The 27998-nt window shown below is 38.9% G+C and overlaps 2 protein-coding genes across 8 annotated transcripts in view; both read right to left on the bottom strand.

The window, feature by feature from the left end:
- Positions 1-932: 932 nt before the first annotated feature.
- On the bottom strand, positions 933-10477 carry ABHD10 (abhydrolase domain containing 10, depalmitoylase). Of its 3 annotated transcripts, none has more exons than XM_030020448.2 (6): positions 10414-10477; positions 10323-10383; positions 6470-6653; positions 5550-5661; positions 4580-4717; positions 933-3472 (listed from the first exon to the last, which is right to left on the bottom strand). In XM_030020448.2, exons 1-6 carry the CDS (start codon positions 10432-10434, stop codon positions 3131-3133), a joined length of 858 nt encoding a protein of 285 aa, XP_029876308.1. In that variant the 5' UTR covers positions 10435-10477; the 3' UTR covers positions 933-3130. The 3 variants fall into 3 exon arrangements, with proteins under 3 accessions (XP_029876308.1, XP_029876309.1, XP_029876307.1); XM_030020449.2 differs by having other exon boundaries at positions 10323-10380; positions 10411-10449; XM_030020447.2 differs by having other exon boundaries at positions 10323-10473.
- A 2022-nt stretch (positions 10478-12499) lies between these two features.
- Positions 12500-27998, bottom strand: part of PHLDB2 (pleckstrin homology like domain family B member 2) — a 113255-nt gene continuing 97756 nt past the window's right edge. For 3 of the 5 annotated variants that reach the window (XM_041124910.1, XM_041124911.1, XM_041124912.1), the window contains 6 exons: positions 24745-24952; positions 21649-21739; positions 21061-21207; positions 18413-18632; positions 15198-15283; positions 12500-14462 (listed from right to left, as the gene is read on the bottom strand). In XM_041124910.1, coding sequence (XP_040980844.1) covers positions 14322-14462; positions 15198-15283; positions 18413-18632; positions 21061-21207; positions 21649-21739; positions 24745-24952 — 893 coding nt within the window. In that variant the 3' untranslated portion in view covers positions 12500-14321. Of the gene's footprint in view, positions 14463-15197; positions 15284-18412; positions 18633-21060; positions 21208-21648; positions 21740-24744; positions 24953-26749; positions 26786-27998 lie in introns of all 5 variants that reach the window. The other 2 variants (XM_041124909.1, XM_030020252.2) reach the window with 1 other exon arrangement.

Genomic DNA, 27998 nt, shown 5'->3' with positions numbered 1-27998 from the left:
AAGAAAGAAATACTTGTTTTTACACATGACTAATATTGAAAATAATTCACTACCTAGGCATCTACTGGCAAAGACAAAAGATATGCCACAGGCGTTAACTCGGGGCACAAAACATAGCAACAAATAAAATTGGAATGACACCATATGTGAATATACATTATTCAAGATTGTGAAAACTTCCTGATAGGTCGAGAGCTAGTCACACATAGGATGTTAGTCTCCCAGTTATCATCTAACCCTTCTTTCAGGCATTTGAACATGCCAAGTTGACAGTAATCAAAATGCTGGCAATTTCCAAGATGAACACAAGAAAAATGCTATGCTTGTGAAGAAAAATACCAATGGAACTACCGTGCCAAAGTTAGAGGAAAAAGTCTGTCTGCATAAGGTCTACCTCAAAGCCACCTCTTCATATTTAAGGAATATAGACTGAATTTAGAAAACGGTAAGTGAACACAGAGAGATGGGCACTAGCATTCACTGAATCTCAAAATGCTATCTGGAATACTGTCTCTATGATGAAAGTATCACCTCTGCCTTCACTGTATGTAGCAAATTTTGGGTGTACCTGTAATGTAAATGCTACCACTAACCTCCATTTAGCAAGTAGAGTGAAAAATAGAACTACAAAACAAGTGGCATGCAAAAAAACCCCACCTCCCTAGGATTAGGTTTCAGTAATGCTGTGGTTTAAGCAACTGATGCTGCAGTTTTGTATCTTCCACAATTGTGTCAATCCTGTTATGCTGCCTTCTCCCACCTAATGTTATTACAGCAAAATAATGGGGAAAAAAAAAAACCAAACACAAAAACCCCACCACCAAACAAGAAAAAAACCCCACAACCCTGAAAACTACTCACACAACTGCTCCCCTTCACATTTGTTTTCAGCCATCTTGCTCTAAGGCATTGTAACAAAAAGACCGTACCCATAAAATATCAATTATTTAATAAAGGCTAAGATGAAGCTTTGAATGAATACAATGCAATTCTTTCAAGAGAAATACACAGCTACAGTTTACGCAGACAGATAAAGACTTTCCCTGTCTGAAGTACTACAGTTAAATTGAGTGTTTATAGGTATAACTCCCAATTCAAAAAAAATAGCTCAAAACTTTTCAGTTACTGAAGTAACTTTAATATGTGTGAACAAAAAGTAGATCTATCACAACTGGTAACTTTGTGCCTTAATCAAAACTAACTACTCTGGAATTATTGCTGTCCATTTTTTTCAACTTTTTCTTCCAATTAAGCAATCTAAGAGATGTACAAAAGTGGATTAAAAACTGTCAGAGGTAAGCTAAGAGCAGAAAGTTTTCAAGTAACTTAAAGACACAGTCAAATCACAATTAAAACTCGCAAAATCTATTTTTCAGATTTTATCAGATGCAAGTCGCATGAATACATATAAAGATGACAACTGTTTAACAATACATAAATGTGGCTCAACCTTCAGGAATGGAAGTGGATGAGCAATTTGCATAAATTACCTGAACTAATTTTTCTCAAAAGTAAAAAACACATTGAAGAGGTTTTAAAGCTTAAGAAAGTAGTGAATTGCATATTCATACAGACAGAAAAAAAAATCTACTCCAGAAACAGGAATCCTTGGAAACAATATTTATCTCATGGAATGTTGTAATTTCTCAAACAAGTATCCTGAGCTAGATTGAATTGGGGAATTTGTACACTTGAATTAGAACATTTGCATCTAAACTAGAGCCATCTTTTTTACTCTTAGAGCAGAATTGCAGCTTCTTGGGTTTTGCAGTATTGAAGCCTAAATAAAACCATACTACAGGAACTTATCTGAAATTTAGGGTTTTTTTGTTTTGTTGTTGGTTCTAGTTTATTTTAGTTGTGTGGGCATTTTTTTTTAGTTAAAAACCACTACCTCAGCAAAGCTCCATACAACATACTTCTACTGACAATGCTAACTCTGAAAAATGACAAACTCTCTAGAAATACCTTACCCTCAGGAGCTTCAGTCTTTTAAGGTAGCAGTAGTGATGCCATTTACTACTTAAAATAATAAAGCCAGAAACCAGCATATACTTTTGACTGATGTTTCATATTAAGGCCAGCCTGAACTAATTCCAGCCTCTCACCTAAGTTCCTCTCTCTCTCTCAAGTATATGATGGCACCATATTTTTGGACATTTGCAATTAAATCCATTTACTATTAAATTCTATGGATTTACATTACAAGAATTATCAAGTTTCATTTACAGTTTTCAGGCTTGCACTCATGCACCTCAAATTCCAAACTCTGGAAGGCACTGTTCCTAGTAATCCACAGTTCTCAAGTCATAGAAAAGAGGCAGTGATGCTCTATGGTACTGTACTCCCCACTTTAAGAAGTTACTATAAAAGAGTCACTGTATTGATCCAGTTTCCGTTTACACCAAGATTATATATTGTTCCCTTAACAGTAGACCCACAAATTAACTATTACAAAAAGACAGCCTGGAGAAGAGGACATAAACCCTAATGATAAGCATAGATGAGAGGTCTATCTGCACTTTGAGGCCCTGCATTCTTAGAAGTTAACTTCTTCCTTATGTAGTACCCCAAGCACACCATCAGGGTGTGCCTTCCGCTTTTCAATCTTAACAGTACTTAAGAACAATATAATAATTTATCTGAAATCTCTTTATTATGCTTCATGTTATTCACTATTTCTAATAACAATAACTTCAGTAAACAAGTTTTATTTTGCCTTGCACAGATGGTTTCAGACAAAAGATACAAGAATGTTACAGGAAAAGGACAATACTGAAAAGGTGTCAAAGACATGGGAAATTAAAAGTTTTACCGTACAGGCCAATAGTAACAAAAATGAATCAACATTTCAGTACAAAAGTGTAGGAAGTTTGCAAAAGAAGGTTCAAGTGGTGAAGGAGAGGTTCTGAACACAACAGCAGCACTCCTTCACATTTTGGACTGTCTGTGCAAATGCAGCATTAATAAAATACCTGTATTTATGAAACAGAGGTAAGGAAACAGCAGATAAAGCTCAGTTCCTACTGCGATAGTCACAGGCCTCGTATCATCTTGTTAAGAACAGGGTTTCTGCTACTCATGGAAAAGAGTCAGGTATAGAGTTCATGCACTTATGCTACTCTGCGGCTTATATTAGTGTTGCCAGCTTGTCAATTAAATCATCAACAGTATTCACAAGAAGTTTTGTATCCTCCTTCTCACTCATCCGATGTTGGCCAATTTTGCGGAGGATAACATCCACATCTTTGCTCAAAACACGATCAGCAACTTGCATAGAGATCTGCCAAGGGACATCACCATCCTTCATGCCGTGAATAAGCCGTATGGGACATGTTATAGGAATAGGACTATTTAGCACACAGTGATTTTCTGCTTCTCTGATAAAGTCATATGTCAAGGAGTAATATCCTTCCTCATTATGCTTTGTTGGAAACTTCCATTCACCTTTTTCTTCTATTTCTTTTTGTGCCTATAAAAAAGAATGCAAAGAATAGACAAGACAGATGTTACACAATCTTTAGAGCGCCTCAGCTTATTTCTGTGCTAAAAGCAGTAAAACTTTCCCAGGTGTAAAATTTCACTTCGTTCATTTTTATTAGCAGAGAAGGTATATTCCTGCTCGCCTTTCAGCATCTGAGAAAACAAACCCCCTACCATGTCACAAAAGCTACTCTGTACATCTCTCCTGCAAATTAATCTAGTTAGGATTCACCAGTGAAATTTTCTCAGCCAGAATCTATCAGAAAGAAAAAGATGTATAGCCACTGTGAACAGTAAGTCTCTTTGGCTTCAATCAGTTCACTGAACCTCAAACAAGGAGAATCCTAGGAAAAAGGAATTTTCCAGTGATGGGTCTTTTCAGTTCTTGCCACAATAGCTGTGTCTAAATACTGTATTTCCAGAATCTTACCTTAGTCTTAAGTAGAAACACTGACACTACGAAGTGCCTCAGAAAAAAAAAAAAAAAAAAACCACAAAAAACCAAAAAAACCCCAGGAAAATAATTTAATTATTCTATAGTATAAGTTATTTATTGCCATATTTATTTGTCACATTATAACACCTGGTTTACTTTCCTGAAGACTGGACATTATCATAATCAAGGAAGCAACTTAGAAAGAGACAGCCCACTACCTAAATCTTATAGTCTTTACAAACACACTAATCTGAAGAATTCCCTTTCTAGACACACAATCTGTGTCAGACTCATCCAATATCATCTCAATCACTTTAGCAGCTACTTCTCTGTCCTTGAAAGCACAAAGATCCAATCTGGATGCAAATATATGATATTCAACACTGAAATCTAATAGACTGCTGAACTACAGGGACCTGACTTCACACCCTATATGCCACAGTAATAATATAAACACAATCTAGGTAGTGCTCACACTAGCTTCATACTAGAAGCACAGTATTTTTCAGACTTCCAGATTAATGTAAATTTTCAGCTTACCTGCACCACAAACACAGAAAACTTACCAGAAGACTTGCAGGAAAAGTAGTTTGAACAACAGAATTTCTTAAATGCTTGATAGATTTTTAGATTGCACAAAAGCCAACCGTCAACATTTACCTCAATGGGAAGCTTCTTGAAAGTTGTTACCAGATGGTCTGCTGCTACAGCTACTCCAACTAGAGCAGCTACTTTATCTGGGCGTGCTATTGCAGCATGAAGCATCAGCCATCCACCCAAGCTGGAGCCCACCAGAATCTGAAAAAGAGAGAAAATAAGACATTATTTTACAGGAAACAGCTAATATTTTTTTTCTTCTTCTACAAAGTATCAGTTTTCATTTTTTTTTAACTACTTAAACCTCGGGCATAATCCTGCTGTCCTTACCCAGGCAGAACTGCTGTCACCTCCAGTGGAAATTTTGCCTGAGTAAGCACCACAGGATCTGGTATTTTATTATTCTTTTTGTTTGGCATGGCTGGTTATTGCTGTCTGAGACTGAAACACTGTAAACAAAATGAGAGTTGAAACAATTCAGTATCACATGCATACTTTATGTTTCCTTCTCAAAATAAATGCACATGGTAAAGGCTCAGTGCACTGAAAGAGGTCAACACAAGGAATTCATAATACAAAATTGTCTTAAACACAAGCTATTTTGTCATATAGAGTATCTTAACTTGTAACATTCCTGCAAATCCTTTAATTAATGCAACAGCATGGAACAGTGACACACTTTTTCATTAAGAGGGCTGCGCCGCACTGGAACATCTCCCTGTCTCCTGTCAGATGGAACCTCCACCACGAGGCTTTCTCAGACTCCCTAGGATGACAGCCCTGCTCTAAGCAGGAGGCTCTAATACATGACCTCCAGGAGGTCCTGCCAACCCATCTTTCCATGATTATGTGATCTACCTTGCTTGCAAAAGAGTTCTAATGAATATGACCTCTCAAATGATTCAGCTTGAAAGCAAGCAGGTGTCAGTTGTTAAATGGAAGCTACTATCGACCAGACCTATTATGGCATTTTTTTGATTAATGTTCTACCTTGAGGACAAAAAGCATTCTATATTTAAAAATAAAATATAACCTGTGGTCCATCTGTAAGTTCATCCAGTATAGACAGAACATCTTTTCTCCACTTCCCAATTGTACACTCCTCAAATTTACCATCTGAACTTCCACATCCTGTATAATCAAATCTGAAAAAGGAACCATCAAAATGAAAGTCATAGTACTGTCTACAGCAACATAGAAGCTAACTAAACAGTACCATTTAATCAAATTAAATGGGGGACAAGATACCGCACTGAATATTTTCTTACTTGGTCCCACATATCACTAGTACCAGAAATCACCCGAAAAGAGGTTTAAACACAACATATGCAACTAAGTGATGCAGCATTCTCTTATCATTTGACATAACAATATCCACATTTACCAGTATATTTCCCAGACAAAGAATTTCCCTTACAAACAAAAAACCCCAAATACTTCAATTTTAAAGGTATTTTTAAAATGTACAAACACTCTTTCAAACGCTATACCCAAATACGAAGACTTAGGAAACTCAGCATTCAACCTAGTCTATCAAAGGAGCGTATCACCAAGCATGTGTATGTTCTTCTAAAACCACAGAAGATACTGGATAATTTAGTAAGATTTGGCAGTTAAGAAGCATGCTTATAGTGGCAATGTAAAAAATTAGAACTCCAGGTCCTTTCTTTTTCATTTTGGTGCCTATAGCCTTAATGTAACACATAGCACTGGCTAGACTACAGAAATTTATCAGAGAATTTTCTGAATTACTTTCAGAATACATTCTCCTGATTTACCTCAGCCTCACTACAGACAGAAAACCTACATTTGAAATGGAAGACAGACACTTCTTAGCTTGTGTACAGCATGCATTCCAATCTAAATGCCAAAGTTTACATATTTTTGTTAAAACCCCTTCCCCCAACGCATGATACTAGTTTCATTTTCTCAAGAACAATGCTCTGCATGTACCTGATGAAGGCATGACCTAGAGAGCTGCAGAAATCTTCAAGGGCAGTTGCTTTCTGACCATTCATATTTGAATTTAAGCCTGGAAGGAAAATAACCCCTGGATTCCTGCCTTTTAGTTTATGATAAGCAAGATTTGGTCGATCTGGTCGAGTAAGAAAGCTGACTGATGATTTCAGCCTGCAAACTAATAAAGAGAGCTATTTAGTACAATCATCATGATAACCTTGGCAGAAATACTAATATTTTATAAAACTAGGATTCAGGAAATATGGGAATATTATGTGAAAATAAGATACTCTGGCTCAAGAGAAAAGTATCTCCTGTATTCCTTAATGACTAACTAATATTGATCAACCTGAAAGGGAAAGCTGATTGTGATTCATTCTCAAATCATTAAATGCCAACCATTAAAGGAGTTCACTCAACAATTAGCAAAGTAGTTGACTGAAGCCAAATGCTAAGATTTCCTATACTTCATTTGTCCTCACGTTTTATACCATCTTGAATATATTTATTCATTTCACATGAAATGGTAAGATTTTTCATCTGCTTAGTTTAACTTTTTATTTTTCCTTTTTGTTTTTTCCAAACTGAATTAAAAAAAAAAAAAAAAATTTTGGGACTGAAGTACTCTGTGCAATGGTAAGTTTACAAGTACATGAGGTGACAAATTTTTGATGAAAATTAAAACTGAAGGGCAAAACTACATCTGCATCAAAACTCCAGATCCACAAGATCTATAAAGGAGATATACAATGGGGAAGTTCAAAAGTGGGAATTAGGAAAGAATCTTATGACTAACTTTTTCAACATGATGAACATAAACCAACATTAGCATTGTTTAAAACCAAATTAAATAAATAACACCTAGTCTTTTTCATCATATCATCAGCAGCTCTTTCTGCTTAAGTTAAAGATTATTGCCAGGGACACTGAGAAAGAGGGTCATTTTAACACTATGCCATCTTAACATCAATCTTTTTCTCAGATATGAAGCACAGAAGGTAAAAAAAAACAAAATAAAGCCCCATTTTCTGTAAATACAGAGCAATACATTAAAAATATCCTATAAGTAATAGAGTCGACCATTGCAGAGCTATGATTTTCTTATGCATCTCCAGAAGAGGCACAGATACCCCATTACATGGTTTGGTGTATTCTCATTGGAGAGGTTACATTATTCCAGTACTCAGATTGTTCTATGTTTATCCAGAATGAAATAGCACTTCGCAAACCTACATATTTCGCAAATATTTAAAAATTGAAAGATCCTTTAGTGCAACTTCTGTCAAAGTGATCTGCAACATATTACATGAGTGAAGTTTTCCTATCAGCATAAACTTAAAATTATTTTGTTTTGTTTTAGTTCAAGATAACAAACCAGACAAACCAGATTTGGAAAGCAAACACTAGGATGGACTCTGTTATTCACATTAATAACCATCAGAAAGTTGAGTTGGTTTCAAACAAGGAAAAAAGATTAACAAAGGAAATGCTAACTAATGAATAACTATGCTGAATCTCAACAGCTGCTATAGTATTCAATCTAAGTTTCACAGTCAGTTGTACCTCTGCTGTGGGTGGGGGCAAGTGATTTGTAGAGAGGTGTTATGGAGACTTAATCCACTCTATTATCCCACTCAGCAAGATAATTTGTTAAACTGAAAGCTTGGTCGAGACTTCTAAGACTTTGATACTCTTAATTCTTAGATTAGAAGACGACTGGTTTTTCAATACTGTCAATCAATAGGGGGCTACAAAACGATGCAACCCCAAATACATCAGGGCTTCCTAGTGGTACAACAACTGGATAAATACTGCAAAAACAGGCCGTGACAGCATCACACCACTTAACTATTCCACAGCTTTGAGTTCTGTTTTCTCACTATCAGAGAGATTACATTCAAGGGGTTTTGGGAGTTTTGTTTGCTGTTAATTTTGCATGTGCATTAGTAAATGTGGACGCATAGAAGATGCAGGATGCAGCTAGCATCCAGCGCTTTCTTAAAGTCTAACAGAAATTATACCATTTGAACTATAGATTAAAACCATTAAATCTTTCCTGAAACAATGCAATGATTCTTTATCCTATTGATGCACCAATTATTATAAAGGGTATAAATGCCACATCAAAGGTATATTTACTCAGATGCATCCATGCTACGGCTTTTGGTTTGTATCTCTATCAGTAAGCCAGTCACTTCTTCACCTGCCAGTAACAGAGGAGATACACCAAGAAGTGCTAAACTTGATAGAAAAAGGAGTATTTTTTTTCCCCTTAAGCCCTGGTAACCATCTCTGAAGTCACTGGTTTTCCATCCTGCGGCACTCTGGAGGTATGCTCAAACTGATTCGACACATTTGGGCAGGGTTTAAACTGCAGCTACAAGACACAACTGCTAAGCTATTCCAAAACCTAGTATTCTGTATTTAACAAGTTACACTAAGTGCATCAGCAGCAATCCTAACCTGAATAATGCAAAACCCTAAAGCAACTACCCCAGCCAATCCAAAAGCAAGGCTCACTGGAGTCATGCTCTCAGACTTCCCTTTAGACAAACAAAACCATCAACAACTGAGCAGCTATCCAGTAATTTCTCCTCCTGATTTCAGTGAAAGACCTTGGTGAGAGCAGGGAAGCACATCTGAAAGGTGCAAGGTGGTACTTAATATTTACAAAAGCAAGTTACAGACAGAAGGAGCTAGCTACAGGAAGACCACAGGACCCTTGCCCAATGCTATGAAATTCTCTTCGTATCAGAATCACTGTGCAATTTTAATTGTGTTATGACCAACAGACACTGTGATCGAGACCAGTGCTACATGCAAAGCCAAAGAAATCCTCCAAATAACCTTGGGAATGCTCCAGCACTGTGACCTACCCACTGCCAGTAGCAGCAGCAGATTAACATAGCTCTGGTAGATAACGGATACAACATTGTCCACACCTTGTTTCATGCAATCACCTATGGTACAGCGGTAAGGCGGCCACCAGTTCTGCCAGCAGGAACTGCTGCTTAGCCCAGTCTCAGAGCACCCAACGGCACACTCATGAACCAGCTATTCTGATCACATTATCACCTGAACACACAGAAAGAACACCAACAAAACCCCACCGTATTCACGTCTTTATGCAGATACGACATGTGCACCCTTAGTGGCAAGTAAGTTTTACTCACTCCTACATCGGGCAAACTCAGACGAGGCTTGTTACCTCATCAAGAGGAGCAGCTGTCTCTCAAAATTTAAGGCAATGAATAAACTCAACAAGTCAGACAAGCACTGCACCTGGAATGGCAAGGAGGGGCACTATGCGTTTGGGCAGAGCCTCATCTCACTCCGAAGCGAACGCCAGCAAAGCTTTCCAGGTGCCTGGTGAAGCCTCCCACGTAGGCATGTTTCACACCCAAGCAAGCGAACTGTCCCACTTACTTCCAGCTCCCCGGAGAGCCGCGGCGGCAGGAGGAGCTTACAGCGAACTCGACACACGGGGGAAAGCAGCTGCTCTGCGGCGGCGCACAGCCTCGCACGGCACCTGCCCTCCCCCGAGCACCGGCACCGAACCGGCCCCCGCAGGCTCGGCGAGGCCCGTCACAATCCCCGTCCCTCGGAGCGGAGTTTAACGTGCCCCCCCGCCCCGCGCCGGGTACGCGGCCCGGCCGTTCCCGACCCAGACGGCGCTGAAGGGGAGGAGGGGGCGTCACCTCCTGCTGCCCGCCCCGCGCTCTGCCGACAGAAAACGCACCTCCCCACGGCCATTACACACGGCGGATACACCCGCCACCGACACGCACCCTTCCCCCCCGGGCTCCCAGGCCGGCGGAGGAGGAGTGCCCCGGGGCCCTTCCCTTACCCGGGAGCCCCAGGGCCGCCCTCAGCGGCGACGGCAATATCACCACGGCCGAGGCACGACGGCGGCCGCCGCCGCCCCGCACCAAACCCCGCAGCGCGCCCGCCGCCGCCATGCCTACTGCCTCACGCCGCAGGACCCCCCCTCGCGGCCGGCGGCGGGGGAAGGCGCCTCACGGCGCAGGCGCCACCTGCGGCGCCGGGGCCACCGCGCATGCCCCGCACGGCCTCCCACCTTTCCGGACTGGCGTGGCGCCGCCGTGCGCGTGAACCGGCGCTCGCCCGCGGCGGGCGGGGCGAGGGTCGCGCACGCGCCCTGGCGTGGGCGGGAGGGTGAGGGCTGCGGGCCGGCTTTGATCAATATATTAATGCCGTATGCTTGTTTGTGAGGTAAAGAAACCAGGTTCCGTCAATAAAAACACTTAATGAGCATTTCCCTAAGTGCGTGTGTATTGTGGACCCTCCTTGAAGGCCTCTCTGTACCGGGCAAGGCTGGTAAGACCCACTCTGGAAACCCCCGTACTTCAGGTTGCCTAGATATATTAGGGTATAGACCGTTACAAAGTGTATGTTTTGGTGTATATATGTACAGCGTAATGCACGTAATTACCTGGCCCTTACAGCCAGCCAGAAAGGACACCTCACAACCCATCGTCGCTCCCTCAGTCGCCGCTCTGGCAGCAGCCGGGCCTGGCCGTTGCTTGGCCTGCAGGGCGTCTGAAGCAGCTCACACCTCCTCACCCACCTCTGCTCGGCCTCAGTCGTATGGGTGCAGTAGCCAAAACAAGGTCTTTATGCGCTTTTACATACAGGCTGTGTCAGCCACCCAGAAAGGAGGAAAATAACGCTAGGAAAGGCCAGTGCCTGCAAAGGTAAGGGTGTTTCCCCAGGCAAGTGCTAGGCCAGCCCCTGTCAGCAGCTGTAGGTGAAGGGACACAGCGGCTGAGGTTTCTAAGACACAGCCTATGTGGCTTGCAATTGCCTGAGATCCTTCAGGGTAAGTGGGTACTTGACTCCATGGGGGCAAGCTTGGAGGGCTTGCAGACTGATCGTAAAAGATAGTGCCTACCGCTGTACTCATATGTTTGAGTTACGGCCTAGCCCTGGTGATACTGCTTGGTTTAGGGTTGAACATGGTGCCTTGTCTTTCCAGGAGGACCATTACTCAATAGTTTCACTATGTAGGCCTGGTTACTTTGTATAAATGATGCATGCTTTGCTAATACTATATCCTTGAAGAAGGCACTAAAGACTGATGAAAGGGAAACATCCTGCTCCAGAAGGCACCCAAAGCCGGATGATTGCCAAAGCAGGATGAACTAGGGGAAAGATAAAGGTGGCAGGGGGAGATCATGACCTCCAACTCAGTTCAAGACTGGAAAGACTTGACCCACACACCTGCAAGGAGTGTGCTTGCTCATTTACATAACAAGCGAGGCTAATTTAAATATAGCTAATAGTAGATGAGATGGTGACTACCAACCAATGAATGTAAATTTAGGTGGGTTTTAACTAATCATGTAACAGAATAATTACATTGTAGTTCTTTGGTGTGGTGAGCTAGCTTTGTGGAATTATCACCTAGCACCCATCTTTGCGCAAACGTGAAATAAATACGTATCTCGGCTCTGTGTATATGATGGGCTTATTGCACATTGGGTAACGAATCCTGCTCGTGGGACAACACCGCCATGCTTTGCTTACGCTGTCTTGATGTGCACCACTACAAAACCCACCACACTTTGTGATGACATTAGCAAACTTAGTGAAAAAAATCATAAAACCGCATGGGCTGCTACAATGAGCTAATGTTTCCTGCAATTCAAGTCATGTCTAAGTCAAATACTGGGAAAACTGGGAAACCCTTAAACTTCAGCAATTTCTGTTTTGCAGTTAAACAAAAAAATTGTCTATGTCCAAGGCTGATGATAAATTTTTTCAAACAGGGTCATAAAAAATGAGAAAGGTATTATATTATATACATGCAGTAAACAGACTATGCTCCTAATTTCACTGCCATCTGAAAAATTTTCCATAGCTCTTTTATGGGGAAACACATGGAATGGTTAGATTAAGCACTACTAAGAAATACAAAATTGCTTGCAGAACTGTCTATGACTATTTAAAAGACAAGCAGAAATGTCCCAAGATGAAGCAGCAAGTGAATATTTAAAACAAATGTATTTTTAAAAATGTTTATTGAAATGCCTTCATTGCATCATGCAGGATACAAAAATCATTATTAGAAAACCTTTATAACATACTTAGGAGTAAAATCAAGATACATCAGGGAAAAATAATAATTATATAAATCAAAGCAATTTATTTCGGATAGGGTTTTAAATCATTAGATTACAAGCTGTGATCTGCACAGATGATAACAATCATCTTGCAATAACAGTCCCCTTCATGATTCAAGTGGAAACTGTTGTTCGTCGTGCTAAAGCAACCATATCACCTGTGTATACCACAAAAAATTCAAGCCGTTCATTACAGATACAGCGTTTAAAAAGTATAACAAAAATATTCTGCCAGCATACTTCTATTCTGCTTTCAGTTTTTTATTTGTTCCATCAAAAGCCGTTAACTTTTCATCAAGGAAAAAAAAAAAGGCTAATGTACTTTCTTCTATTACACAAACCACATAGCACATAAGTTTTGATTACTGAAATAGAACCTCTTTAAAGTCATATTATAAGAGACTTTCTTGAAGTTCAGTTCAATTAAATAATTTATGTTTTTGCAATATTAGTCAAGGACTTGGAAGTGATTTTAGAATGGAAGACCACTGCACCCTCAGTATTTTTGTTGTTTTAGGAATCTCAATCTCTGCTTCTTAAAACTTTCAGGGTTTTTTATTCACACACTGCTTAGTGTAAACTCTTGGAACTTGCCTCTCTCTTGTTATTCTATTTGACAGCATAATTCTGTGCAGATAATGCATTTTAAAAAAACTCTCCAGGGCTGAAAACTTGGCTCCAAAGAATTCAGATAGGTAGAGATTTTGATGCTGGCTTCATGGGGACCAATGTTTGAGAGGTTTCAGTAGAGCATTCACTTGGCACAGAGTCAGGTTAGAACCATGCCAGGACCTTACTACATAAAAGAAAATTGCTGTAGGGTCTAGAATCAGCTCATTCTATTCAACAGGGAAGATTAAAAAAACCCCTCCTTATGAGGAAGTTAATACATGTGTTTCCGTTTCATATCCTTGTGGAAAAATGCATCTTTATAAAGCTATCCTCTTTTTTTGTTGAGCTCCATAGATGCAGACTTTTAAACAAACGGTTGGCATCACTGAGTGTTTGAACACACAGAATATTGTAACAATTTAATTACATTGAAAGTCATGAAGAGTTTTGGCACTGTCCCCTTACAGAAAGTTAGGTGCAACTAACAATATGAAAACATTATGATAAGGGAATCGTGTAACTCTTTGGCTCTGTTGTAATACTTAACTACTAAGGCAAGAACTGTGTGTACCTTAGGGTTGCTTTTTTGTTTATATTTTTATAAAATACTTGACTAGAAGTTTTAAAAAGTCACCTAATCATCTATAAATGTCAAATGCTGCATATTAAAATATATGCTTATTACACCTTTTTTGTTCCATTACTAGAATTTTTGCATACTGATGAGAAAACACACATTTGTAAACTGTTCAGTATGAGTTTATGAAGACATTCTCCATATAAGAGAATTTGTAGAAAATCATCACTGAATCAAGATACTGTAATTAAAATTGCCTGATTATCCATTTTGGAGCACTACGATTCTCTCAACAGCTTTAGCTCTTTCATTCCTGTAAAGATCAACTAAAACAAGTAACGACCCCCCCCCCCCCCCCCCTTTTCAATGCATTTGTAAACCCCTCTCATTCTGAGGTTTCTGGTGCACATCATAAGGAGGACATTTCAGAGTATTCACTGGCTTTTCAGATTTCACTACATATGGCTAACTTCATACGTTACGTTATTGCAGTATGCCCTATTGCCCCCTTTTATTATAACATGAAGTGGGTGTAGCCTTCTGCACCTGTAACAATAACATCCATCCATATCCTCATGGCTTCTGGCGAAGGAGCAACCATATAGTATATCCGGTCATGTGTCTTAACACTGAAAGTGAGCAACGGGTTGGGACTCTAAAATAAAACAGAAAGAAGGATATCAAAAGAATGAAATCAAAGCCATTTATTGGTACCAGAAGTGAAATTACTTACAGGGAGATTTACAGTAGGGTTAAGGAGAAAGATAAAATGCAAAATGCTGTACCACTGCATCCTACATTGCAGCACTGGAAGCAGAGATGTGTTTAAAGTGTTTGTATCCACCATAAACAGTTCTTACAATGTATTTCCACTAGACTATTACACAGTAGTACAGGGCTCCAACTGTTGTTTCTTGCTCAAAGAACTAACACCCCCACTCTGTCCAGTGGTCAAAACCACCTTGGCTTTTACAAATTCATGTGCCAAGGATCTATCCAGTTTGTTCACAGATCATTTAAATTACAGGTGAGAGGCAGGGATGCCATGAGCTGCCGGCGCCAGTTAACTCCCTCCCTGTGACAGATGGATAGAGCCATTCCTTGATTTGCCAAAGCCTCTGATTTCAGTGGTCTCGCCACTGGACTAATGAATTCCTCGCAGCAAATCCCACTTGGCAGGCAGACACTCTTATCTCTGCTTTCATCAGTATAAAAAAAAAGGGGGGGGGGGGCTAATCCCTGATCTGGCTTCATCTTCCTTTTCCTCCACTCCCAGGTTTTTTTTGTTTGTTTCTTTTTTTTTCTAATAATGTCAGCTCTCTCTTTGACTTTACCATGCTTTGGGTACTGCTACATGATCCTCAGTTTAAAAAACAATAACAAAGTTTACCTTGTATGCATTCTTTAGATGATCATAATAGACTTCTTCAATAGCTTGAAAATATATTACACCTTTTAATTTAGTTTCATGTTTGTCTAAAATGGAAAAGAGAGAATCACTTGAGAACTGAAACGAACAATACTTCAAGAAGCAAAAGCTTAATTTGTATTTCCATATATGTTCAGCTGATAAGTAACTGGATTAACAGTTCTGCTTGTGAGATCCCACAGAAATCTCCAACCTTTCTTACTAGTTGGTCGGTTTCGCTGAGAGATGCATTTCCTACTTTAATATATTTTCTTTTCCACCTGGTTTCCAAGGAAATAAAGCTTTTACAATTTCCTCATCTATTTGCAAGTCACTCCCTTCACTGAAGTGTCTAAACATTATGGCCGGTATCAGCCAACAGAAGGACAGATGTCTCTGAGATACACCCAATCTTCCAATTCGATGAAAGCCAGCCAGACTTCACAGAGTTTGCAGGCCAAGACCTACACTCTGCCTTCAAAGGAAAGCTGTCATGATAAGCAAATTTGAAATACAATTTGATAGCAAAAGCTTTACGTTAGAACATCATTGCTTGTACTAACTAAAAAAGATGCTTCCTCCCATTTATAATAATCTCCCTCAGTCTCAAGCTAATATTCATTATTCAAATGTGAGGTTAGCAGATTGTAGGCAAATTTCTATGAGCTCTGACATGGAAGAGTTTACAGGAGATTAAAAGTTCCTGGGCACCAGCTGCAGCATCATAATTGTCTGTCTCCTACTCTGACACCCACATTAAAAGCCAAATTAATTAGACGTGGTTTGCCCCTGTTGCAAAAGGTAACTCCCCATTTGCTTCAGAGCGCCTGAGATAAGAACGCCTGAATGGATAGTTACTCCAGGGAGGCTGCTAACAAGGAGTAGGTTGTTACCCAGTGGTACTGTGTTTCTGGTACCAATATCCCACTGCAGCAAAACTGAAAGACAGGGTGGGAGTCTTCGCACGTAAATTTTGATACCTACAATGGATACACAGCTGACTTAATCTCCTTTTAAAAGCAATGGAAAGAAGCAGACACTTACAGAGGGTCAATTTTAAACTATTTTAGATATCATCTAATATTGCCTTCTGTCCCAGCATTAGCTAGTGAATCGTTAGGGCAAGGAGGATAGACTGTGAACTTAACACCTTAACAGTCACAACTATAATGTTTAACAAGAAAAAAGGAACAGGGCAGGTAAGCATCTACAGTACCCTCCATTCTCCTGCAACGGAAGTGAAACTGTTAAATAATCCCAGAGGTTGTTAAGAAGCATCACAACTGCATGGGACACTGAAGGGCAAACTTCCTTCCACTCCCAGATCTTTTATATTAGGGGAATATAATGCCTTCTGACCCCAAGTTAATATCACCTTAACACTGAACAGTCATGCCGAACATCTTTATCAGTCCCATGAGAGATTCTGCTGTCATTTTGAACACTCACGAAACTCAGCTTACATCCTACCGGTAGCTGCAGGCAGTTTTGAAAGCTTCATATGATGGCAAAAAGAAATTCCAGAGACCAAACAATATAGTGTTGGGAATCTCCCTGCCAGCCCCCATGGGACCAGTAGAAGTACCGAGGTATAAGATTACGACGTTATAGCACACATTATACTCAGCTAAATGCAATACCATACAAAGTATACTGTCTATGCAGTACAAGCAAACAGGGATCCACTCCTTTCAAGCCCCACCTGGGGTCTTGGTTACAAGAGCATTTCAGGTACCCACAAGCTCCCAGTCTTTGTGGAGTTCCTTGTGCGCTTCAGGTCAGAAACTGCAGATGCTTCAGCTGCTGCACCAAATTGTCAAACTTTAGGGTAAGTTCTTTGTTCAGTACACTTGCATAACTAAAACAATATACCAGTATATTCACTTAGAGTTCAATTACTCTGAATTTACAGCATCAATATTTCTTTTGGAAGTCTAACTATATATTTAAAGATCTAGATGGATCCTCACTCATACAAACTATGTTTGTTGGCTGCAGTTCTTGAGACATTATGAAAAGTTTTCTTTGGTAATTCAAATTGCATTATGGCAACTGTACTGCACTCAAAACCGAAACTTAACTATTAACATAACTACTACTAAAAAAAAGAAAAAACCAGTACCAGATGGGAACACTACTGTATGTTACAGGCCTTGCTAAGCAATAAATCAGATGTTAAGAACAAAATTAAAAAAAGTTTGTCAAATTCTTCATAGTATTACTGCAAACTAGTAAGAAATACTCAGTGGGTATGTAATGAATGAATGTAATTAATTCAAATATGTGTTTTAAAAAAGATGGACTGAGTAATGCATAACCCTACCATCAATTTTAAGTTCCTTATAAGTTGCTGGAAAGCAGTAATGTCATAAAAGGAAATGGAACTGTTTGGGTGGTTTTTGTACTTGATGTTTTCTTCTGCTTCTTAGCAATGAACATCCTACATATGCCCCTGTCTGGCCTCTCCTAACAATAAATATTCAGAACACAAAGTCATTTTTCTGGATTCTTCTGAAACTTCAAAGTCAAACCATGTGTAGATTTGCACAGCAATCGGAGAGACATATATGTCCTTAAATTCCAAATTCCTGGGCTTACCCCAAGATAACAAATTAACGTAATGCTTATAACGGCTCCAGATATCGTATAACACAACTTAGCGTACAGAAACCTCTGTAGAGTATTGCATGTTGTTCATTTGAAATTCCTTAGACTCTCAAAATACGGCAAACTCAAAAAGTCTACTCCTGTACATTTAATCTCCTGAAAGACTTTTCAGCACATCAAGCAACGGGACTGCAGAAGCATTCCATTTAATTTTCATGGTAAGTATAATAAATTATATTCTTGTATGAAGGGTGCAAGAAATCATTCTGTCATGAGGGGAAGTATATAATATTTAAAAATAAATTATGTGGAGCCATTATTCTGTGTGCTAGGAACCTGATGATCTTCCATTTTTTCTTCTTGTCTATCCACATCTCTCCCTTTGTCTATAATGCTCATTTCTGCCTTACCTGGCATTAGGATTGAACACTATAGGGAAGGGATTGCACAAGCTCTAAGGGTGCATGTAAAACACCCGATGAAATGGAAATGTAAGTTTTGTTCAGGATTCCCTACATGTTCATAACTCAGCTGCGGTTGATAGGAAAATAGAGGGACAGATGTACCCTAGTAGTGATCCTGCAACCTACCTGCATAATAAGTAAAAGTTCTCTTGTTTCTGTCAAAAACAAACCATCGTTTTTTCCATGTTTTAATTTTTCCTCCCATTTTAATCAGAAAGCCTCGGCAGGTCTTCTCTGTGAGGGAGACATGGTAACAGGTCTCTATGTTGTGACCAGCTGTTTCAATGTGACTTCGTAGGTCAAAGTCTTCCTTTCTAATGGGCAAATAGCGAGTCAAGGGACGGGCCTGCAGTAAAGAAAAGAAAATCATATTATTTTTAACAGAAGTCTTAACTTCTTCACTCTTTCTGCTGCAAGGACATAACTGCAAACTCCCCATAGACTCCAAGAATGAACATAAGAAAAATAAAGAGCTTTTGCTACAGCCCTGATTTTCTTTAAAAAAAAAAATCCTTAAAACTTGTAACTTTACATAGTGTTGGGTAACTTTATAAAAGCCAGATTAGAGCATAGCAGTTTCTTGAAATAATCAGTTGGTAAGCTGGTAAAACAGGGGCCACACCATAGAAAGGTTGTTTTAGAATTGAAACATTAATTAAATGTAAAGGTGTGTTACTGCTTTAGATGAAGTGTAAGAACTTCATTTGCATGATGTTAAGTTAACCCTTTATTTCTCTGGGCTAGGTACTCACTACACATATCTCATTCATATTTTACTGCTACAGGTATTTTCATGCAAAGTATAATATCAATAATAAGAACATGCTATTACAGGAAAAATTAATAATGAGAGTGAACTGTAATCGCTCGTTAGTCTCACAGAGATTGCTGTGAACAAAATAGAATTATTTTCTTCTGAACAAATTAAGCGTGGTATCTAGTTCACAGTCCGGAATACGGTATAGAGAGCTGAAGTGCACCCCTCTGCTAGAGACAGCAAAGCAGCACAGGAAGCGGTGCCTCATTCTTGACTGCAGTTCAAGACTTTGCATCAAGCCTGGATAGCATCAGTTGGGAGAACAAGCAGGAGGAGGTAGTGATTTGGGACCTCTGCCAGCTGAGGGAATACGCTTGTTTTCTGTGCCTGAAGGGTCTATGCATAACCCCCCTCCATTTTAAACACATAAGACGAGTCTTCCAATGCTCCCGCTGCAGTCAAGGCAGCCAGAGGCTACATCACAGGGCGATTCGGAACAGAAGCTGAATTTAGGTGCTTTGAATGACCTGTGAAAGGAGCATCTTCCTCCCCCTCTCTCCCCAACTCCAGAGAAGTCAGTGACCTGGAGAGTCTAATCTGCCCCTGCTCCATGCCTAAAGTTAGCCTGTTAAATCCCACTGTGAGTCACAAATTGAAGGGACTTTTCCTCATGGCATTCTCATGAATCTCATTCCTTCCCCCAGTTTACATTTCTAAGTGTCAGGACGTGCTGAAAAAAAGTAAAAAATTGGGTCTTACTGTACAAAGGAAAGAAAAAAGTTAACAAAAAATTGTAGTTATTTTTGACACATACGTTTTGTCTTCCGGCTGAAACTAGGACACCGGCCAGTTCAGACTTCAGCCCCTCTGCCAAGTCTGCCAATTAGCAGTAACTGATAGGGCATTCTATTACAACACATGCATGCTCCAATTTGGGATAAAGATATAAGCATTGCACCGTTGTTTACAACATACTGGAGTTGTCATTAAAACTTCTTAGAAAAAAGAAGGCATTCAAATAAAGTACACATAAAATTTAACATGTGGTAATTGCATTTTATATAAAAACAAAGGAATGGATATATTTAACCAGAAACAACTTAAAGTTCCTCTGGCATTGTCCTATTGTTCTGATTTAGTGTTATCAATTAGAAAGGCCAGTTATGTAGGAATGTTCATAACAAAATATAATAGTAACTCATAAAACAAAGATTTAGCAAAGGTAGCACAGATAAAAGCAGAAAGATATTAAGATATGATAGGGAATCTTCTGCACTCAGATATATATATTAAGATGGAGACATTGTCTTGCTATGTTATACTAATGATAAAATGTCTGCCTAGCCTATTTGCTGTACCACGTAGATCTTATTAGTTGTGGTAGAATAAACAAATAGGTAAGACCTTTAAGCCTACATAAAGCTCAAGATGCCTCTAAATCCTAACAAGAAGTAAGAAGATGTAGGAGGTAACACTGTTTTAATTAAATAATGTTTCTCACGTTATATAGTCCCAGTAACATTAGAAAAAATACTATTTCCTCCCTACAGTAGATGTGGAGCTGGAAAAGCTTCTTTATCTGTCTGGTTTTTTCAGTCAAGTATTTGGAAGTGACAATTCACATTCCAAGATATTTTATGTATTAAAAGAAAGAAAAAAACACACCAAGCGTTTATAAAATTAAACACACTCACAAATTTCTGTTGTTCAGGCTAAAAAATTCTGCTCTGCCCATACTCAGTAACAAACCTTATAGAATTAATATTTATACTTTTAGATAGAAGATGCTAAATAGATATCTCTGCTATTATTTAACTTTACATGAATACTCGGACATCTATCTAAGGCTCCAAGAGCCCAAACATAGTTTTAGCAGCACAGTTATACCTCAGAAATACTAAATCCATCTATTCAACTGAAACCGGTTCTGTTTACCATTGGCAGAAATACACTTAGTCCCTTCTGTATATCAAGGGGAAGTCTTGCACTTAAAAACCGTTTCATGTCAACGTCTCACCTGTGCTCTTTGTTTCTCTCGTATTTTGACTTCCTTTTCAATTAATTTTTGTCTCTGGCTAGTTTCTTCTTCCAATCTTTTCTCCAGTTGCTCTCTGCGGCGCTTCTCTTCTTCCAGAGCTCGTTTTTTAGCTTCCATCTCTCGTTCCTAAATACCACAGGACACACAGAACTTCCATTATATGTGAAACTATAGTTGGTAATGTAATTTCTAAGCTAGGACTAAATCCGGTTTTGCCTCTTAAGTAGGCAGAAATATATATCCAGCAAAGCGGACCAAGACTTGGAATCAGAATTGCAAATATTACCACTCTAGAAAGGAAGGTTCTTCTTAAGCGGCTCTTCTAGAAGGCGTAGGAGCAATGCTGACCTAGCTTCTGATGGGATTTTGCCATCAACTCACCCAATGAGATAGCAGCTGTTGCTCAAAGATGTAGTATGAAGGTGAAACCAGACCAAACTAAGGGCGAAGAGGTAATTTTTAAAGTGACTATTAGGTATAAACTATTTAGGGTCCAGTGTTGCATTTAGGAGGATATTACCTAACTAATGTGCCCACTCTTAGTTTCACTCATTAAATTATGCTTACCCTGGTCTCAAGCAGCCTAGTTTTTTCAGCATGTGCTTGTTTCAGAAGTCTCTCCATCTCTTCTATTCTTGCAACATTTGAAGTGCTAGCACTGAACAAAAAAATCAGAGTTATTTAAAAAGAATACTTGGTATTTAAAGACATATTTTACAGTCCAACATTAGACAGTTTAAGAATGGAGTTGATACTGTTCTGATCCAATTCAGTGCACTAGGCACTAACAAAAAAATTATGTATAAAGTATATGGTATCCTCTCAATGTATACATTTCCCACGCAGAGTTGTGAAAAAATGCAGACTTGAGTGCCTGAAAATGCATCTTGTTAGTCCCCTGTGATCTGTCACCTTCTCCCAGATAACAGAATATGGATGGAGATGGTTACTGTGTTCTAACAAAATACACTACTGATCCTCAGAGCTGGCATTAGCAGCCATCTGAATATACCAGTCTTTCTGGCTGTAGACTGTCTTTGTTTTGTGTCTCACTGAGCTTTTTATTTTATTATTTATGTATTTTATTATTTTATTTTTCATCGTATGCTGTTCGAGAAAAACAGTTGATGTTAAATATTACTGTACTACCATTAATAATGCCATTAGACTAAAGCACAATGTGAGGAAATAGAATGGATTCAAATGTTTAGGGCAGAGAGAGAAACTTGACTTGGGATTATACTGAAAAGGCTATATGACCACTGAAGTGGAATTGGGTGTCAGATGGCAGATTCGTTGATGCTACTTAATAGCATACAGACCAACTGTGAAGGGACACAGGTAGAATGGAAGTAGTCCAAATATGTGTCCTGGGCAAGGAAAAGAAAAATTAAGAACAACATCCTTCACTTTCTGAGCACGCCTCTGACGCTTATGTCTGTAAGACCAGGATTTTTGTCAGAAGTATGACAGTCTTCAGAAGACATTTCTCTGTCTGATACTGGGGATATGTTTCATGAGAGTAAAAAATGCAATATAAAAATAACATACCTCATTTAACCCAAGCTTGCAGAAAAGGTATAATCCATCTGAAATTTATCTGAACTCTAAAAGCTCACTGTCTCTGAAAAAAATGAGGCCACTGACTTAGATGCTTAAGCCTAGTTTGGTCAAAGTATGTTTAGTTGATGGGCCAAGAGAATCTGGGTCAAATAACTTCAGTAAAAGGAATGGGGCCATAAATTAAAAGTCATTTGAGCAACCTGGAAGATAGTTAATTGCAGTAGGTTTTCCCATATTAAACTGTTTAACACTTCAGCTTATTTAAATTCTTTCATCCTTGATTTGCTTATCCTGCTCACAGAAATTAATGCATAGCAGAAGATCAGTGTCTCTGAAACCTCAGCCATGAAAGATAAGTTGCTAACGAACCCTGGAACAACTACTGATTGGTGAGTTGATGAATGACTACAGTGGCTCTCTTTCTTCTGTACTTTGAGCACAGACAGATTTTACGCATTTCCAGCAACAAAAGTCTCTCTCACCTTATACAAGGTAGAATATAACTTACATATTTGAAATATGTCAGAACAAAGCATCATAAATTGTTTTCCTCTAAAGTCTGATATGGCTAGAAAAGATTTTCAAACACCATCTAAAACAATCTGAATTAATTTTGCTTAAGGGAAGTTTTGTCAAGGAAAATTAACTGCCTATCTTCCAAGTTTTATCAACAAAATCAGCCCACGCTCTTTTCTTCCCTCACCAAAGTTTGCCTTGTGAGAAACTGAAAGAACTGTTGGAATGGGTCCTTTTCTGGTTTCTGGATTGGTTTGGTTTTTTGTTTTTTTTTCTTCCGGCATTGGCTGGAAGCTGCAGAAGAGCCAGAGGGAGGCAGAAGGGCAAACAACACCAGTGAAATTCAACAGCCATCAGGGCTCCCCCATCCTTGGCCGGAGATTCCACTTATGAGATGGCCCCAAGGTAGCTCAGACACACACCATCTTCCTCCAAAATGGTCAGAGCAGCAAGTCAAAGAGAGACAGATTTCATAGCACTGCCACGTTATATCACTGCAGAGATAGAGTTAATTCCCTGCCTGTCTCCAGCTATCAGAAACTTGCCGACTGTGTATCTATTTAAAACAGAAATTCTCAAAACCCGAGTCCTAATGTTTTTACTTTAAAAAACCCCAAACCAACCGAACAAAAAAACCCACCAGCCAGCAGAGTGAGTGCCACTGGTATTTTCTGAAACCCTTATCACTGCAGTGATAAGGACTACAAGAGGAAATCAGTGGGCTGGTACCCTGTTACAGGAAACAGATGCTGAATAAAACACAACATGCTAGCCAAAAAAGCTGTCCTTGTGTTCACAAGGGATTTTTAATCCCGTGACAAAATTGTGCTTAATTATCAGCCTCTATTTATGCTTGTGAAACTGCTGGGGCAGGACTGTGAGCAGAAGTGAAAGCATTATCATTAAAACCAGACTGTCAGAAGAAAATTGTTTGCACACAATTTTGAGACTCAGCTGGACTTTCAACACAGATCATTGATGTTTCTTTCATCTGAGGAGTGGTGTCTGAGCTGACAGCCTCTGAGGATGAGAAAAGCGGCAGAGGCCTCTAAGCCTTTCAGTGTCATCTCTTCATTTTTACGGACCCAGAAAAGGGAGAGGAAATGGAAAAAAAGACCACTGAAGGAGCCCTAAGTGTTTCAGCGTAAGGCTCTAGTAAGTTAACATGCTGGACTTGCAGAACAAGTGTACTTCATCGCTGGCAGATGTCTGAGAAATTTCCTATCACAGGAAATTCCTTCCCTGTAGTGGCCAGGGAAGGAAGCTCGGGTATTACCCACTGAAAAGAGCATCGACAACTTCATGATTTCAGTTCACGACTGACACCGATTTCTCTGTGGCCTTCAACATTATCACTTAGCTTCTCCGTATTTTTATTTTCCATCTTCAAATAAAGAGGTGAGATGATAGTTAAACCTGATTATGAAGGGCTACACAAATACTAAATATTATGCCTGTCTAATGGTCATATATTTTCTTAACCAGTTAGCAGCATTCACATTACCATAGCATCAACATGTGCATATTCTCTTTTTTCGTTACAACTCTATGACCATTACAACACCGGAAAGAAAGATGATTTACCTGGAAATGTTATCTGGTGAGCATGCCGATATGCTTGTCTCCATACTGTCAGAACTGTCTAAGCTTAATGTATCAAAGGCATGGTCCTTGTAACTACGATCTGGGTAATGGAAACTATTCAAATACACATTCGATTCGGATGCTGTTCTGCTGTAGAATTCAGGAGACTTCTGCCTTTGGTTTTCACAGATACGCTGATGATTATACCCTACAGGGTACAGAGGAAACATATACTTTACACAGAAATTTTGTGACCCGAACATAACGTGTTAGCAGTACAAGCGTTTTGAACATCACCTCGGGCTTAACTGCACCATGACCAAGGTACTACAATATTACGGTTAATTTCACAAGTTAATCATAACTGAAATAAAACCTTTAAATACCTGTTTTATCTATGATGGACACAAACATATGCAGATTAGTATGGCTGACTTTTCAATATATATTCTTATATGTGTATTATGAAAATTTAATTTGAATGAATGAAATTTTCATTTTAAAATGAAAATTAGGCCTAATCTGGAAAGTAATGCAGCTAAATTCAGGGATCTAGAAGAATTGACACTGATTAAATTAAAGAGAAAAAAAAAAAATTCCTGATATTCGATGGTCTTGAGTACTTGTTTGGTTGATTTTACTGAATGTGGATTACTTTTTGTCTGTTTGGGGAACTTTGCCTTCTGGTAACTGCAAGTTGAGCTTTTAGTTCTCAGCTGAAATAATATAGGCTACTTGGCACATCATCATAGTTACTAGTGTAGAGGTACTTTCCTGGAGTTTTGAAACTGCAGTTCGCCCTACATGATTGAAGCAGATCCCTATAGCTCAATGACTGTAAAGAAAAACAAGGTTTATGCAACATTTAAGTTCTTTGTGCTGTTATTTTTCAACAAAATCATCCTTTCTGAAAAGCCATCCATCTTGAACGCAGGGAGCTTTGTTTGGCAACGTCTCCTTTAAAAAATATTTCCTCAGAATTATTTTTATCTCATGTCTCCATTGCTCTTTGTAAATAATGCAGCAGTATTTATACAGACTTACAGAGAGGTTGTTGAGTTTGCCTGATGAAGAGGAGAGTATAATGACAGTTGTCATTTTAACTGCTGAAGTTATTTTACAGTGCCCTTTTAAGGTTTCTTTAATCTATGTGATTACAAATGCAACTGCACTGCTCATCTTTTCCTTCAATCAATGCCAGAAGTGAGACTTTCTCACAGTTCTGATACTCAGTCAAGTTTATAATACTCTCTGCACATTCCTGACCCCAAATCTGAGCTGGGGGCAGAGTTGGAGATTAGGAAGGACTGTCAGACTACATGAAAACCTCCCATTCGTACAGGAAGGCAGCCACTGACATTCCACATATTTAAGATAAACAGACACCGGAAAAATGCAGACAAATGTACAAATGCAGCAAAGTCCAGATAAAAATTTCTACTAGACATCATTACGACACTGATGTTAGGAAAACATGCTTAAAGTGGGAATATTTTCCTGCCTTATTCTCATTCTCTGCACATACAAGGTTACTGTCTGGTATTTTTTGCCATGCCGGAGTAGAGAGCATCCCAGTTCAAGGAGCCAACAACTGCAGCTCTACCTTGGAAAGGCTATAATATTTGCCAAAAGGTATCTGAAAAGCATGACTGAAGCTGAATAATTAAAGCATATTATTAAGGAAATCATGCCTTACAAGCATTTCCAAGGCAGATAGTTTCCTCTTTCCTCCTCACTTCCCTCTGTACCATACCATTGTCTCGCAGACAAATAAAGCTGGTTTCTAAGGAACTAATAGGACTTCACTTGCCATTTGAAAAACACCAAATTTCAATAAAAGTTCAATTGCACCTATTAGTAAAAGAGACAAAAGGGACACAAGTACACCTCAGCAGTCATAGATAATAGCATCACACAACACAGGTGTTACTGACTCACATGTGCAATTTGGTTTTTTTTCCCATTATTATAGCAAATGCTGATGTTATTGCAGATAAAAAATTACCTTTCATACTCGAACCTTTGGAATGACTAATTGCTCCTGTGAAATGGTTATCAATTATTCATTATGGAAAGAGAGAAAAAAATATATTACTGAAAGAACTTTATTCAAATGCATGTTTTTCTGTTAAGCCCTTTGCAAAACCTTGTCTACTCTGAAATCTTAATTCCATATCTTGTATTTCACTGAAAAATAAACCCATCTAAAAGGCACAGAGAAACATAGCAGTTTTACAAACGCTCTCCTAAAGGAAAGTCAACTTTCCATGAAGATAAAGAACCCATTTTTAAGTAAAAGATTTATCAGTTAAATTTATGTAATCATGCAAATGTAACTACACACTGCAAGAACTATGCAGTTGTTAGGTCGCAAAATGAGATGCATTCACACAAACAAAGCATAACTGAATGTTCTCATTTTCTCCTCATGCTGTAAGCAACAGGCAATTCAAAGCTCAGCATCAGCTGCATACTGACACCGAGAAGCCTCACAACCAACCTGCCTCCATTACAGCCCCACTTACACATCACACAGGCACAATCTGTTGCCTAAGGAATTTTTGACTGCTCAGGTGCCTATCCATAGAACATGCACTTAAAAATATTAGACTCCTCTTAAGAGCCGGCACTTCACTAAAAGTTTCCCACAAGCCAAGCCAAGACTTGTATCAGCCAAGTCTAAGGTGATACAAGAGCTAAAATGTTTCTTGTTGCATTGACTTGTATTCTCTGTAGTAAAACAGTAAACTTAACAGTGTTAACAGACATACTGTGGAGCAAAATATTGCAAATATCCATAAAGCCATATCATTAAAAAAATATTCCAAAGGAGTTATTGCAGAATCACAAGAAACAGATATACCACCACAAAATTACGGTGAGATCAGAACTACAGGTGAAAGCTGTTATTGAAAGTGGCACTGTCAAGTATTTAAAAAAAACCCCCAGTATTTCATAAAAAAGATCACAGTACATTCTCCTTTATTTCTATTCTTTCTTCTTTTTTTTTTTTTTTAAAAGATTGACATTAACATGTCAAGATAAATCTTTTGTATGGAAACATGCCAAAGTAGGAAGCCCAAGTCTGTCTACCTTGTCATTGTCACCCACAGATCTGCAAAGATTTCTAAATTTTCTGCTCTACTTGTATGGCTATCAGCAAAGAAGCAAAAAATTAGGCCTGCACAAAGCTGTAGCTCTGCAGAGATTAGCATTAATCAGAAGTTTTGTTGTGACAGGTTATTTGACAGCAG

The sequence above is a fragment of the Aquila chrysaetos genome, chromosome 7 (genome assembly GCF_900496995.4).
Source record: "Aquila chrysaetos chrysaetos chromosome 7, bAquChr1.4, whole genome shotgun sequence".
Taxonomy (NCBI): domain Eukaryota; kingdom Metazoa; phylum Chordata; class Aves; order Accipitriformes; family Accipitridae; genus Aquila; species Aquila chrysaetos.
This window is presented reverse-complemented; position numbering and strand designations above follow the sequence as displayed.

What these genes read in the sequence shown, in the direction of transcription:
- ABHD10 (XM_030020447.2), bottom strand. Translation starts at nt 10,434, where the DNA reads ATGGCGGCGGCGGGCGCGCTGCGGGGTTTGGTGCGGGGCGGCGGCGGC. An exon ending in GGCGGCCCTGGGGCTCCCGG is followed by an intron (nt 6,654 to 10,322) that starts GTAAGGGAAGGG and finishes TCTCTTTATTAG; the next exon opens with TTTGCAGGCTGAAATCATCA. An exon ending in TCAAGAAGCTTCCCATTGAG is followed by an intron (nt 3,473 to 4,579) that starts GTAAATGTTGAC and finishes TCTTTTTTATAG; the next exon opens with GCACAAAAAGAAATAGAAGA.